At 54.9% G+C, this 14,880-nt stretch overlaps 2 protein-coding genes across 6 annotated transcripts; one reads left to right on the top strand and one right to left on the bottom strand.

The window, feature by feature from the left end:
* The first annotated feature begins 15 nt into the window (after window positions 1–15).
* ENDOG (endonuclease G) lies at window positions 16–4,544 on the top strand. Its single transcript, XM_067743067.1, has 3 exons — window positions 16–1,671; window positions 2,860–2,969; window positions 4,192–4,544. Exons 1-3 carry the CDS (start codon window positions 1,162–1,164, stop codon window positions 4,472–4,474), a joined length of 903 nt encoding a protein of 300 aa, XP_067599168.1. The 5' UTR covers window positions 16–1,161; the 3' UTR covers window positions 4,475–4,544.
* Window positions 3,917–14,562, bottom strand: SPOUT1 (SPOUT domain containing methyltransferase 1). 5 transcript variants are annotated; one of them, XM_067743060.1, is made up of 12 exons: window positions 11,610–14,562; window positions 10,896–10,941; window positions 10,455–10,580; window positions 9,033–9,192; window positions 8,709–8,798; window positions 8,558–8,607; window positions 8,202–8,359; window positions 6,703–6,775; window positions 6,507–6,605; window positions 5,919–6,021; window positions 5,632–5,779; window positions 3,917–4,698 (listed from the first exon to the last, which is right to left on the bottom strand). In XM_067743060.1, exons 1-12 carry the CDS (start codon window positions 11,643–11,645, stop codon window positions 4,630–4,632), a joined length of 1,158 nt encoding a protein of 385 aa, XP_067599161.1. In that variant the 5' UTR covers window positions 11,646–14,562; the 3' UTR covers window positions 3,917–4,629. The 5 variants fall into 5 exon arrangements, with proteins under 5 accessions (XP_067599161.1, XP_067599162.1, XP_067599163.1 ...); XM_067743061.1 differs by having other exon boundaries at window positions 8,202–8,332; XM_067743058.1 differs by lacking the exon at window positions 3,917–4,698 and adding an exon at window positions 4,779–4,984.
* Between the last annotated feature and the right edge of the window lie 318 nt (window positions 14,563–14,880).

The following is a 14,880-nucleotide window of genomic DNA, read 5'->3' as shown; positions in this document are numbered from 1 at the left end:
AACAACTGCAATTTGCAGTTGTAGGGAGGAGAGAGTGTGCACTGGGGCAGAAGGTATTATTACATTATGATTTCATAGCAAGTTATTTTTTAGATTGAGAAAATTTTGAAATTCAACAAGTCGTTCACAGCCCACAATCTGGAGAAAATCACCGATAACATGTTGGTCTTCTCTTCGTTGATGTAATTACTATTATATAATTTTCATTTTCTTGATACGGAGTTTTGTGTATTGTCTCTCCCTTCACGTTAGGTGGTGAGCAAGTTGCTGTATGATTTAAAAATATTTTTATGGGCTTCCCTGGTGGCGCAGTGGTTGAGAGTCCGCCTGCCGATGCAGGGGACGTGTGTTCGTGCCCCGGTCCGGGAGGATCCCACGTGCCTCGGAGCGGCTGGGCCCGTGAGCCATGGCCGCTGGGCCTGTGCGTCCGGAACCTGTGCTCCGCAGCGGGAGAGGCCGCAACAGTGAGAGGCCCGCATACCGAAAAAAATATATATATATATTTTTTTATGGTCTAGATACTATTCTAATGTGCTAAAAATGTCCGGAACCAGTGCCTATTTCCGAATATTTTGCTTATTCCCCGGCCTCTATTATAAGTAATACGGTGGGGAATCCTTGCATTCCTGATTTATTTCCCCAGCTCAGTCCTCTAAGTGATTTAGAAGGCATGAACCTTTATAAAGCTTTTTTTTTTTTTGTCCGCTGGGGGCTTGCGGGATCTTAGTTGGCGGAGCGGGAGGATCCCTCGGTGGAGACCAAGGCGACCTGGCGGGGCGGAGCCGGTTCTGGGGGCAGCCAATCACAAACCGCGACGGCGATGCCACGCCCTCTCAGCGCCCAGTCTTAACAAGGGCAAAGGAAGGACCCCGGGAAGTCCAGTTGGGCCGGTGGTGACGCCTGGAAGGGCCCCGGGAGGTCCAGTTGGGCCGGTCCTGACGCCTACTGTTGGCTTCCTGAGTATAATATTAATACTTTGGAGCGCTCGGGAGTGGAAGGGACCCGCGTTCCGCTGTCTTACTCCTCCACTTGGCGCTATCCTCGCGGTGGGCCCCGCAGGCCTGTGCGGCCCCTTTCAGAGACTCCCGGGTCGGACGCGTGAGGTCGAGGCTTTCTTTCGTCTCCGCGGACCGCTCTCCATCCGCGCTCCGGCCACAATCCATGGCCAAGCAGTTGCTTCGGGGCGGCTTGACCCTGGCGCTGGGTGCAGGGCTGGGTGCAGCCGCCGAGGGCTGGCGGCGGCGGGCGGACGCACGGGCGGCGCCGGGGCTGCTGAGCCGGCTGCCCGTGCTGCCTGTGGCGGCGGCGGCCGGGCTTCCCGCCGTGCCCGGGGCTCCGACGGGCGGCAGCCCCGGGGAGCTGGCGAAGTACGGGCTGCCCGGGGTGGCGCAGCTCAAGAGCCGTGAGTCGTACATGCTGTGTTACGACCCGCGCACCCGCTGCGCGCTCTGGGTGGTCGAGCAGCTGCGGCCTGAGAATCTCCGCGGCGACGGCGACCGCCGCTCCTGCGACTTCCACGAGGACGACTCGGTGCATGCGTATCACCGCGCCACCAACGCCGACTACGGGGGCAGCGGCTTCGACCGCGGCCATCTCGCCGCCGCCGGCAACCACCGCTGGAGCCAGAAGGCCATGAACGACACCTTCTACCTGAGCAACATCGCGCCCCAGGTATCGCCTGCGACCCCTGTCCCGGCGGCGGAAGGCGAGGCCACCGCTCGCCTCTGAGCCTCGATTTGCTCCTCTGCAGATAGGAAAGCTACCGAGTGCGCGCCTTACGCCAGGCGCCTGGCTGAACACACCGCGCGCCGCAGGCGGAAGGGACGGAGCGGTGGGGCGCTGAGCACCCACTCTGCACTCTGATCTTAACCGAGGGCCCCCGGGCGCCTCCCTGATCTTCAGTTTCCTTGTCTGTAAAATGGGGATAAAACTGTTATTCACCTACCTCGTGCAGAGGCGCTGAGGAACTGAGGACACCATGCACGTAAAAGTACTGAGCACACTTTCTGGCCCATGACAAGCATTCAGTAAATACCGGCTATAATGAGGGAAGTGATTCTCGGAGAGACAAAGTGACTGGCGCAGTGTCACAGTGGGAGGAGACCCAGGCAGCCTGCCTAGAGAACCCTGAGCTTTCAGCCATTGTCCTACCCTGCCTTCCTTCCAGGAGTAAAAGGAAAGATAGCTGCATGCAGTGGCCGTTAGTAGCAGTCGCTGTGCGCCTGGACTAGCCGCCCTACCTCTAGCCCTGTTCCCACCAGGGCCTGACACCCACGTGGAGACGGATGTCAGGCTCTGAGTGAGGCTTGTGAGGTCCTAGCCTCTCTGACCTGACTGTGCTCACCCAGGAGCACAGTCCCCTACCCATCTGACTAGACGCCGTGCTGAGGACTGGAGAGCTCAAGTGGTGGAGTCAGGAGCAGATTCCTGACCTTCCCCGCTGAGCTCTGCATGCGGTTCAGACTAGGAAAAGGAAAGGAGAGATGGTTGGGAGAGCTGGTCTTCCCATGAGCCCCTGGGGGCAGTGGGCAGGCCTGTTTCTATCTGGGAGGTTTCCTCCGTTCCTTCATATGGCTCTTTAGAGCTGAGAAACAGCTCTGAGACCTGGGATGCTAGTTCTCCCGCTCTAGCTGGATGAAAGTAGCACCTCCTTGAGCTCTATCCGGGCCCCACCCATGTGACTGTGTAGGCTAAGTGACTCTCCTTCCATGAACCCGTTTCCTCCACCTGCTTGTTCCCACCCCCCACCCACGCTGGAACTTTCTGGCACCATGCCAGTGCCAGCCCCTCAGGGCCTGGGGCAGCCCTCTAACTGCAAGTGTTCCAGCCAGTCTCACTGAAGGCCACTTCTCCTGCCAGGTGCCCCACCTCAACAAGAATGCCTGGAACAACCTGGAACGGTACAGCCGCAGCCTGACCCGCACCTACCAAAATGTCTATGTCTGCACGGGGCCTCTCTTCCTGCCCAGGTAAGGCTAGAGCTGGGGGGCCTGGGGACACCAGCACCTCCCAGTCATCCCGTCCAGGCTCCCCCCAGGCTCTGTGTCAACACCGCCAGGTCCCCACTCATCTGGTTTCTTGGCGAATCTGTCCATTCCCTGTCTCGGGATCCCCAGTTCTACTCCACAGAGACCTTTAGGGTACCCACCTAGACATCTCTGCCCGTGGGCTCCAGGCCCTGAGTCTGCCCTGTTCCTCTCTCCTGTGTCATCTCTTTTCACATCCACCTGACTCTGTGTTCTGCGTGGGTAGAAACACTTGCACTAGGCTCTCGCCTTCGGTCTCCCCTACTTGGAGCAGCCTTCCCCTATGCTTCCCCTGGAGCCAGGTTTGAACTCCATCTCTCTGACCCTGAGCCTTTACTCTTGTCTCTCTGCAGCCCGGCCTCCCAGGTAGAAGGGACTGAGCTCTTCGGAGCTTCCTTGGTGATTTTCTAGCCTGCTGAGCACTGGGATGAGTGAGGCTAGAGGTTGTGGCCACACAGCTGGCTCTGCCTGGGCTGGAATCCAGGCCCTGTCACCTCATTTCTTGGTGCAGTGGGCAAATGAACTCAACATCCTCTCCTGTAAAATGGGGATAATACCCATTAGCTACCACATGGTTGTTTAAGGCACAAAGCGGGATGGTGGATGTCACCGTAGTAAGGGCTCAGCACAGGCCTGCTGAGGCGCTGGCTGGGACACTGATGTACTTTGATTAGCAAGTGCCTCCTCTGGCCTGCTGAAATGGAGCGGACGCCGTGGAGGCTTAGCCTGAAGTCACCCATCCGGTGCTCCGGGCACCTGCTCTGCCCTAGGCCCTGTGCTGGTGCTGGGAATTCCGCTGCCACAGCCCTGCCCATTTGGTGCCCACCCTCCACAGGGAGAGACAGACAGTAATCGAGGGTCCACACGGATGAATGTGAATGAAGGCCTGATTCTTTCTGCAGCGTTTATTGCCACCACCCACTCTACCTGACCCAGTGTTGGACATGAAGAAAACAGGGGAAGAGTGACTCTCTACCCTGCAGGGAGCTCCCAGCCTCCTGGGGGAGCCAAGCAGGGCAAAGAAGCCTCACGCTGAGGGGTGGTCCTGCAGGTTGACACAAGCTGGAGGTCGGGTCAGGGAAGGCTCCCTGGAGGCGGTGGCCTTGGGTCTGACCAAGTCCCCCAGGAGCCCTAAAAGGCCATGTGTGCCTGGGTCTGCCCACAGGACCGAGGCTGATGGGAAGTCCTATGTGAAGTACCAGGTAATTGGCAAGAACCACGTGGCAGTGCCCACCCACTTCTTCAAAGTGCTGATCCTGGAGGCAGCAGACGGGCAGATCGAACTCCGCTCCTATGTGATGCCCAACGCGCCTGTGGATGAGGCGGTCCCGCTGGAGCGCTTCCTGGTGCCCATCGAGAGCATTGAGCGGGCCTCAGGGCTGCTCTTTGTGCCAAATATCCTGGCACGGACAGGCAGCCTTAAGGCCATCACTGCAGGCAGCAAGTAAGGGCAGCCCCAGCCAGACTGTGGGGTCGGGGGGACTGGGTCGAATTAAAGGTGTTCATTTTTGGAGACAAGTCTTTGGTGTGTCTGTCCCAGGTGACCCGTGGGAACCTCTGGCTTCACCACTGTTTCTGTGCCGTCTTGGGCCCGACAGAACCTTCAGCTGGGCCGGGCACCCGCGTGGGTGAGGCCAGGCTGCAGGGCAGCCAGGGAGATGAGGATGGCTTCCTGGAAGAGAAGCACAGCAACAGGCTGGGGCCTGGGAAGCTAGCAGGTGCCCCACTGCCCAGGACCCAGCCCCTTGGGGTATGCTGCCCTCAGCAGGGCCTGGGGTAGGGGGGTTATGAAGCACAGGCCCAGCTTCATCCTGCAAATCTGTCACTGGCCAGGAAAGGGCCTCACCTCTCTGCTTCTAGGTATCCTCCTCTGTAAAATGGGGATGATCGTAATAGCTGCCTCCCAGGATCGGGGAGCGGGAGGGGCAGGTGACGGGCAGGGAGGGCCCTCTGTGTAGCTGTCGGAAGGGTGGGAGCAGGGATTCCTGCTTGGGAGGCTGTGGCTGGCAAGCGTGCGACACCTGGCCCTGGCAGGGCTCTCAGGGACAGGTAGACTGAGGCTGTCCACCTGTTTGGTCACCACCCTTTGAGACCAGTGGAAGCAGTGGCACCTTCCCCCAGGAAGTGCCCCCAGGTACAGCGTTCTGTGCTGCCCTCAGAAGTGGCTGCCCAGGTGGAAAGCTCTCAGAGCTGGTCGCATCCTGTCCCCCATGGGACAGAGGTGCCAGAGAGGAGGGCTGCCCTGCCCACCAGGGTCAGACACGGGGAAGTGGAACACGGAGTGTATAGCTAAGGGAACAGGCCTAGAGCAGGGATGGGTGGGGTCTCCTGGGTCAGCCAGGTGCTCCTGGAGCAGCTGGATGGGCACCAGCACCCAGGATTCCCAACTCCCAGCCCACTCTCAACTTGTCCCTGCTGCAGTTCTGCTGTGGTGAGAGCTAAAGGGGGCGAGGAGGCCTAGAGGAGGCTGGCTCAGGGCAGCCCTGGGCGGGGTGGGGGACGGGAAGAGGGTTGCAACGCCCCCCTTTGGACGGACCCCAAGGCTCCAGCCCCTGCTGGTGGTGAGCAGGCTGGGCCTGGAGGTCGGGGAGGCGGGCGGGCTCACCTCGGTGCGGATGGTGCGGCTGCCCTGCTTGGGGCAGGTGTTGACGTACCGATCGAAGAGGACACTGGGCTCAGCCACCTCCAGGTTGGGGTCAGCATCCACTCCAGCTTCCAGCCCTTGGAGGCCCCCAAACACCACGAGAGCGTGCCTGGCGCCCACAGGAGGGGGTCACTGAGTGCAGCCCCCAGGGCTCTCAGCCCCCCATATGCGCAGGGGCCCGGTCCGTACAACTCTGCCCCCACCAGTCCCGTCCCCTGCTGCGTTCCTCCTCCCCTGGCTGGACCCACCTGAAGTTGGGAAGCTGGACGGAGGCCACGTCTGAGCCTCGCTCTGATGTCCCAATGGTCAGGTCATAGCCGTCCTGGAAGGGGGCCTCAGCAAACACAGCACCTGCGGGGGAGGCCAGCTCACTGGGGGCTCTGTACCCCACAGGCCACTGCCACTTGGCTGCGCATACGTGTTGGGGGGCGTGGTTTAGGTAAGAGAGCCACAGCCAGGCCCCTCACTCTTGCTGGGAAGTCAGCGATGGAACAGGCAGAGACCGTGCGTGTACCAGCTTGGGGAGACAAAGCAGAGGGTGGGGAGGAAGGAGCTCCAAAAGCAAGTAGTGGACCTCTGACTTATCTGGCCCTTTTGCCCCCATTCCCGACCCCATGGCAGACATTATTAAAGATGCTTTTCCTCAGAAGTCCTTAAAAGCATTCCAGGCAGTGCACTCAAGGAGACCAAGGCCCAAAGAAGGAAAGGCACTTGCCCAAGTCACACGGCAAGTGAGTAGGGTTAGGACCCCGGCCTGACTTTTGGGTCAAGCAAGGCTCTCTGTGGCCTCCCAGAGAGAGAGGACGGATATTCACAGGAGGAAGCTCTGTCCTTACTGAGGCAGGAGGCCAGGCGGACCGTGTAGCCCCAGTAGAGACCAGCTTTGGTGCGAGGGTCCTGTGACGACACGACTTTTCCACGGTAGGTCTTGCTTTCTGGAGGGGAAGCAGACAGGCTGTGAAGACGGGGCGAGGGGACAAGGAAGTGGCTCCGAGCCCGCAGGCGGGCCAGGCTGGGGACGCTTTAGGGTACCTGGGAGCTGCTGCTGGTTCAGCCGCACCGTCACCCGGAGTCCAGGCTCCAAGTGCTTGTCGATCTTCACCTCCTGGGAAGAAGCCAGAAGAAACTGGTGCTGTCCCCCACAGGAGAGCGGGGGTCGCTGCTCTCCCAGACACAGGGGCACCTCAGGGGTCCAGGTCACCCTTCGAGCCCCGCTCCCCGGCACCTGGGCCAGACCTGCTCACAGAGACTATTCTTTTATTATTAATTAATTAATTAATTTTGGCTGCATTGGGTCTTCGTTGCTGTGCACGGGCTTTCTCTAGTTGCAGTGAGCTGGGGCTACTCTTCGTTGCGGTGCACGGGCTTCTCATTGCAGTGGCTTCTCTGGTTGCAGAGCACGGGCTCTAGGTGCACGGGCTTCAGTAGTTGTGGCTCTCGGGGGTCTAGAGCTCAGGCTCAGTAGTTGTGGCGCATGGGCTTAGTTGCTCCGCGGCATGTGGGATCTTCCCGGAGCAGGGCTCGAACCCGTGTCCCCTGCATTGGCAGGTGGATTCTGAACCACTGCGCCACCAGGGAAGTCCAAGAGACCATTCTTGCAAAACGACTACTGCAAGACACTGGTCCAGGCCTGGCACAGAGTAGGAAGTATTTCATGAGTAGATTAAATCCCAGTTTCCTACATTTTGGTGGCTATGCCACTTACTAGCTATAGCAGTTTGAGTGGTCACTTAACCCCTCTGAGCCTTAGTGTCCTAATCGTCAAACAGAAGATGTTCCATAAATAATACCTGTTGTTACACTGCACAGGGCCTGGCATGAAGTAAATGCTGACTACATGGGAGCCTGTGAGGAAGGACACTTGATGTTTGTGTTTTGTCCCCATTTTAGTTTTTTTTTTTCCCCCCACCGCACTGCACGGCTTGTGGAATCTCAGTTCCCTGACCAGGGATTGGACCCACGCCCTCGGCAGTGAAAGCAAGGAGTCCTAATCACTGGATTATGATGGAATTCCCTTGTCCCACTTTTGAATTCAGGATGGGACACTTTCTCTTTTGCGGGTTTCACATTCATTTCTCTCTTCATCTGGGTCTGGGTCATCCGGTTCTGTTTTTAGCCAGTTACCTCAGATCTGTTCTTTTTGAGAGGAGGGGATCCTCCTCTGTTTAAATGTTTCTGCCTCCTTCTCTAGGAGACTTAGGGTTAATAGGTGGCAAACGAATGCTCCGAGCCCCAGCTTGGCAGCGCTCCGGAACAGCCCCAGAGGCATCGTGAACTTGATTTTCCCGGGTTTTCTTTTGGTTTGTTTTTCGTATAAGGACTATCTTCTGTTGATTTGATTTTTCTAAAACAGTAAATTTTGCTCCTGGCTTTATCTGTTGAGCCCCATTTTAGGTACTTCTCTGGCCCAAATCTGCATCAATGGGGGACTGGCAGGCAGAGATGCCTGGGGCCAGGGCTCTCCACCCATGTGCCCTCCGTAGCCAGGGTGTGTCTGGGAAACGTGTCTCGACCCACCCTCCAATTCCTACCTTCTTCATGCCACAGTTGACAAAGGAGCCCTGGCCCGGCCGGGTGGGCCGGTCCACCACGATGCCCTCTCGGAACTCGGATTCCTCATCCTGACGCATGTGGTGAGGGCTGTCCAAGGGGTTCAGGAGCCCTGTGGTTGGGGAGGGCCAGGAAGATTCTGGGAGGTGCAGAGGCACACGGAGGGGTGGAAGGTAAGGCTGGGAGCCCTGGTTCAGGTTCCAGCTCTGCCACAGATCTGCTTCTCACCAGCCACAGGCCTTGCCCTGCCTGGGCCTGCTTTCCCAACTGTCCCATGATTTCTCAGGGTCTGGGGGATGATCCATGGGAAAGGGGGGTCAGGCCCCCACAGCCTTACCTGCAAACTGTAGATCCTGATGCTTGGGGAAGAATGCTTTTCTTAGGTACCTAGGAAAGGACGCAGATCTCAGGGAGGCCACCTCCCATCCGACCTGCACCGTGACCACCCCTCCCACATGCTCTGGCAAGTCTGTCCTTCATGCCCTTACTGGGGACACTCCAGGTACTGCAGGATCCGGGCCAGCTGCACGCATGCCTGCCCCTTCTTGCCGACTCCCCTGAATTCCCCCTCCACAGTCCTAGAGAGAGAAAGATAGGGCTCAAGCCCACCGGGTTTCCTTCAAGAGCTCCTCCCCCCAGTATGACCTCTGCAGCACCCCTGCTTTGCAACTCAACCCGCCAGGGTTACAATGGGGGCATTCAGACGGGATCCGCAGCCCAGGCAAGTAGGCAGGGAAAAAAGGGAAGCCCAGCCAATCATGGCAGCCCCTCCCTTCTCCCTGAGCCCCGGGGCCCGCTGGATGGCCCCTCACTTGGCATCTTGGCCCTCTTCATCAAACACCACAATCTCATCCACGCAGAAGATGGTGCAGGCTCTAGCAATCTGGCCAGCCAGGTAGGTGCGAAGCTCGGGCGACTGGGCGTTGTCCAGGATGGAGCCCGGAAGGGCCACGCTCAGGGTGTAGTGCCGCCCTGGGCAGGACAGGGGTGTTCATGGTCAGCCAGAGAGGCCAGGGCCATCCCTCCCCTCCCTTGCTCTAATCCCAGGGCCCAGAGTTAGAGAATTTTCCTACTGTGAGGAGTTTTGAGCCAAGCAGCATAGATCCAACTCCCCTCTCTGGGCCTTAATCTCCCCAGGAAGAAAATGGAATCAGAGGTCTCCAGGACTCCCGTAAGAAGGGCATACCACTGGGCCAGGCAAGGGAGCGGTTAGAAGAACTGACCTATATTCACATCCTCTGCCCCCTACCACCTCAGTTCCCCAGGCGTCAAATAGGGATGATAATGAGTTAATATTTATTCTTAGTGCCTTTTATATGTGCACAGTTAACCAATAACCCTAGGAAGCAGGTATACCATGATCCCGATTGAGAGGTGGGGAAACTTCAGCCCACAGAGGTCAAATATGTGACCCAAGGTCACACAAAAGGCAGGACAGCTGGCTTCAGAGGGACCACCACACTTTCCCTCCCAGAGTTGTCCAAAGGGAGCCACAGGAGATAAAGGGCTTTCCCGGTGTCAGACAGCTGACATGCTCAGTTTCTGTCCCCACTGTCACCATCATCACTGGTAACCACTGGGCTTACAGGGTACAATATGGCCCCCTGACCCTCCAGACCTTTGGGTCTGGCCGAGGAGGAAAGATACAACTTGTTAGGGTAGATCCAAATGTACGAGCACGGAAGGACATCCAGGACACAATGTGGGATGAGAAAAAACAGCTCCAGGAGTGTGTGGATAAAGCAGTCTCAACTTTCGTAAAACTGTATCTATATACCTCCCTACCTATATATAAGTGGGTGTTAACATAGCTGGAGAAATGTTAACTGCAATGTTTGCTGGGATTTTTCCTTTCTTTATTGTTTTCTGTATTGTTTGGGGAGTTTTGTTTTGAGCATGTATTATTTAATGAGAAAAAAGAGACATTCTTATTATGAAATCAAAATACTTAAATGAAAAGTGAAATTAAAGCACACAGTGATCAATAAAAAAGGAAAAAAATTAACTATCATTACAATGATGAGGTTCTAGAGGCATAAAGTGATGATATATGATGCTTACCCTCCACAGAATCGAAATCTACCTAAGTAGGAAGTTAGGACTCAGTTTTCTGTGTCCCTCCCGTTCTCTGAGCCTCATTTTCTCCATCAGGACAAGATGTCTGGACCCACTGGCCCCTAAGGGCCCTTCCAGCTATAACATTCTCTGCCCTACCGAGGACCCAGCTTGCTCACCCCGATCCTCCCTCTGGGCAGCTGCCTCCTCCTCCTGCTGTCGCTTTGCCTGTTCCTCCTGCACTCGCTGCCGCTCCAGTTTCTTCACCATCTTGAGATCCTTCCACTTCTTTTTCTCCTCTTTTTCTGGATAAGAGGACATCCCGATTGGTGGAGGGAAGAGGGACTTGGACGTGAGGAGGACTTGGAGCAGTCCAGGAGGTGATGTCCTCTCAGTAGGGGCAGCCTGGGCTCTCCAGTGCTGCTGAGACAGCAGCCAAAGGAGCCTCCCAGGGCTTCTGGCCCCGTCTTCTCCATTTTGGGTACTGTGGGACCTAGAGGGGCCAAATCTGGTGGCTTTTCCCCAAGATTCAGCTGTGCACTGATGGAGTGGCCTCGGGGAGAGGTGAGCACAGACGCTCATCTCCCCATCTGAGCCCACCGCCCCGGTCCCTTACTTACTCTGTTGCTTCCATTTTCGCCACTCCACCCTCTGGCCATGTTCACCCTGGAGTAGGGGTGGGAGGAGATATAGGAGTGAGGCTGAATGGTCACACCCGAGAGGAGGTCCCACTTGCTGCTCCACAGCTGTCCCCTCTCTTTAAATGGAGGTGGTGAGGAAACGAGGGAACCCTCCCCCCGCCCCCCACGCCACACTCCTGCTGCCCAGAGAAAGCGTCAGGAGGGCAGGGACCTGTCGTACCCCCAGTGCCTGAGACCACACCTGGCACACAGTAAGCATTCAATAAATTGTTTAATGAGACAATTAAACAATTAATGAGACAATTAAACAATTAATGAGACAATTCCTGGAGAGAAGAGGAAACAGGTTCAGGGGGACAGGACCTGCCCACTGTCGCCCTGGTGTCAGAAGAGATACGCCACGAAAGGGCTCGGGATTCCGAGCCGGGTCCGGTCTTCTGAATCCGGGCCCCGGGCAATGAGTTACCCAACGCAGTCCCGGCTCTGACTCGAACCCCGGCTCCCACCTCCGGTTCTCATCTGGACAGGGGTGCTTGAGGCCATGAGCATGCGGCACCTCGGGGACTCGGGCCGCGGAGCAGCGACGAGCAGGGAGCTAGAGGTGCGGCCAGGCCCCGCCAAGGGCCCCCAAGCGGCTCTTTCTCTTGCCTCCACCCCGCGCCCTGCCGCGGGATCCCACATCCCTCCACCTACCGGGCCGCAGGGCCTCTTCCTCCCGCGCTCCGCCATGTTAGTCGCACACCGTCGGCCCCGCCCAGCCAATCAGACTCACCCCTTCCGCCAACACCTCCTCCGAGCCGTCCAATCGGAGAGCCAATGGCGTGCGAGGGCGCGGCCTATGCTCCGGGCTGAGGGAGCGTGTGGGCCTGGGACTGGCTCCTGGGGGCGGGCTCCCGGGCGTGGGCGGGGCTCATCGCAGGCCTGGGTGTCCAAAGACGCACGGTATCCGGTTCTCTCCTGAACCCTCGGACGATAGGAGAGCTACCCTCTCTCCTCCCGTCGGGCGCGAAACTCAAAGCTCAGCTTGGTTTTACACATGGGGACCCTGAGGCCCAGAGCTGGAGTGTGATTCAGAGCTGGCAATAATTTAATCCAATTATCTTATAGATTCGTTCATTTACTCTCTTTTAATTATCAGACTTTACTTTTTTAGAGCAGATTTAGTTTTACCGAAAATTGAACAGATAGCACAGAGTTCACATAACCCCCACTCAGTTTCTGTTGTTCACATGTGTTAATGTGTACATTTGTTATAGTTGATGAACCTATATTGATGCATTGTTCACAGTTTACATTAGGGTTCACTCTTTGTGTTGTACATTCTAACAGTTTTGACAAATGCATAATGTCATATATCTACCATTACAGTATCATACAAAATTGATTCACTGCCCTAAAATCCTCTGTGCTCCACCTACCTCCCCCACCCCTCAAGCCCCTGGTAACCACGGGGACCCTGATCTTTTTTACTGTCCCTATAGTTTTGCCTTTTCCAGAATGTCATATAGTTGGAATCAGACAGTATGCAGCCTTTTCAGACTCCCTTCTTTCACTAAGCAACATGCATTTAAAGTTCCTCTAAAGTAGGAGATAGATGGGCCCCTGGGCTGGACAGCTGGGGTTTGTCAAGTGGAGTAACACTGAAGCTCTGTTCTCACCCAGATGCTCCAAGGTCAAAGCTAGTGGCAGAAGCTGAGCTCTGCTGAAGTAAAGAGATAAGATAACCACTCCTGAGGTCAAGGAAAACTTCCTGTCTGGACATGTGCAGGAAGGCTCCTTGGGGGTCAAAAAGGGAGGGGCACCACCCCATAATAAGTGGACATACACACACAGGCCTCTGCGGTGGAATCCATCTTAGCAAAAAGTTGCACACGCAGCTTGGGGAGGGTCCTAGGACCAGTCATGTGTGAAAAAAGAAACGAGATAATTGGCCAAAGGTAAACAAAGACCAGGAAGAACTGTCCTATATAAGTGATTTAAATCGCCTCTTTACTCCACTCCTCCCCATTAGAAAGGATGCCCACACCCTTTCTCTCTGGGTGTGTATTTCTGCCTAGCTTCGACTTAAATAAATAAACTGTTTCTCTGTGTGCTCTCCCATAGTGCTGTGTCTCTAATAATAAACTCTGTACCTGTTTTTTGACAGTTTTTGCCTCCTTGAAACATTCTTGCTCTCAAATGGGGGAAAGAGCCAGGGCCACTTTGCTTCTAGCCTCTAGCCCCTGGTGCTCTAGCGGCTAGGATTCCTGGTTTTCATCTGGGCTACGCAGGTTCAATTCCTGGGCAGGGAAATAAGACCTCACTGCTGTCTCTCCGAGATCACCTCCATATCTTCTAATGGCTTGATAACTCATTTCTTTTTCTTTTACAGTAGGTTGAAGATATAATTTTTAAAAATTTATTTATATTTATTCATTTATTTGGTTGCGCCAGGTCTTAGTTGCGGCTCGCCGACTCCTTAGTTGTGTCATGTGAACTCTTAGTTGCTACATGCATGTGGCATCTAGTTCCCTGAGCAGGGATTGAATCCGTGCCCCCTGCACTGGGAGTACGGAGTCTTAACCACTCCACCACCAGGGAAGTCCCCGATAGCACATTTCTTTTTACTGCTGGATACTATTCGTTGTATGGCTATGCCACTGTGTGTCTATCCATTCACCTTTTGAAGGACATTTGGTTGCTTCCAGTATTTGGCAATTATGAATAAAACTGCTGCAAATATTCATGTGCAGGTTTTTGTGTGGACATGAATTTTCAGCTCATTTGGGTAAATAGCTGGAAGTCTGATTGCTGGATCCAACAGTAAGACTATGTTTAGCTTTGTAAGAAATTGCCAAACTGGGACTTCCCTGGTGGTCCAGTGGCTAAGACTCCGTGCTCCCAATGCAGGGGGCCCGGGTTCAATTCCTGGTCAGGGAACTAGATCCCACATGCTGCAACTAAGAGTTCGCATGCCGCAACTAAAAGATCCCACACGTGGCGACGAAGATCCTGTGTGCCGTGACTAACACCCGGCGCAGCCAAATAAATAAATAAATAAAAAAGAAATGGCCAAGCTGTCTTCCAAAGCGGTTATACCAGTTTGCATTCCTACCGGCAAGGAATGAGATACACTTTCTTTTTTAAATAATAAATTTGAGTCAATATTCATTCAATCAACAAATATTTATCAAGCAGATCCTATTTTGAGGCTGGAACTCCCTGTGCTAATCGCCAGGGACACAATGGTAGGGAAAGCAGATACTGATCTGGAGTTTACAACCTAGTAGAGGAGAGATTCATTTCTAATTCAAAGTGTGTGTTATCATTACAGGGCTTGTGTTTATTTCACCATTCCCCCCGCTCTCCCCTATCTGAATGAAAGGCAAAGTCATTTATGCATCTCAGGTTGGCTGAGGTTACTCAGTCTAAGATCTGGAATCTCTGTAGAGCCACAGATTTGAGTTATGGGCAGATTCTGGATTGGTTCATGAGACATGAAACCTTTGGTCAGGGTGGTTCTATCCAAGAGATCTATGGGTTTACCCCATTGAGGACTTGCTTATCATCAGGCTATGTGTAGTATGGCAAAGGGGCTCCAACCCTGAGCTTCTGAGTTGTTATTTTGTTTCACAATCTTGACTTTGGAACAGTGATAGTATTACAAAGTCATAGCTGGGAAAGGAAGAAGTGTCCTGGGACTTCCCTGGTGGTCCAGTGGTTAAGACTCTGCACTTCCAATGCAGGGGGTGCAGGTTGGATCCCTGGTCCGGGAACTGAGATCCCATGTGCCGCCTGGCCAAAAAGTAAATAATTTTAAAAATTAAAAAAAAAAAAAAAAGGAAAGTGTCCTGTCATAACACCAAGTATGTTCCAAACAGCAATTCTCTGACACCAGGTGGGTGTCCTACACTTCAATTAAATTCTGACAAGTTGCCACAGACCTCATAGGTTAAGGTATTAGTCCCACAAGACTGTCTCCCAC

The sequence above is a fragment of the Pseudorca crassidens genome, chromosome 7 (assembly GCF_039906515.1).
Source record: "Pseudorca crassidens isolate mPseCra1 chromosome 7, mPseCra1.hap1, whole genome shotgun sequence".
Taxonomy (NCBI): Eukaryota; Metazoa; Chordata; class Mammalia; order Artiodactyla; family Delphinidae; genus Pseudorca; species Pseudorca crassidens.
The sequence above is the reverse complement of the archived record's forward strand: the minus strand, read 5'-3'. Positions and strand labels throughout refer to the sequence as shown.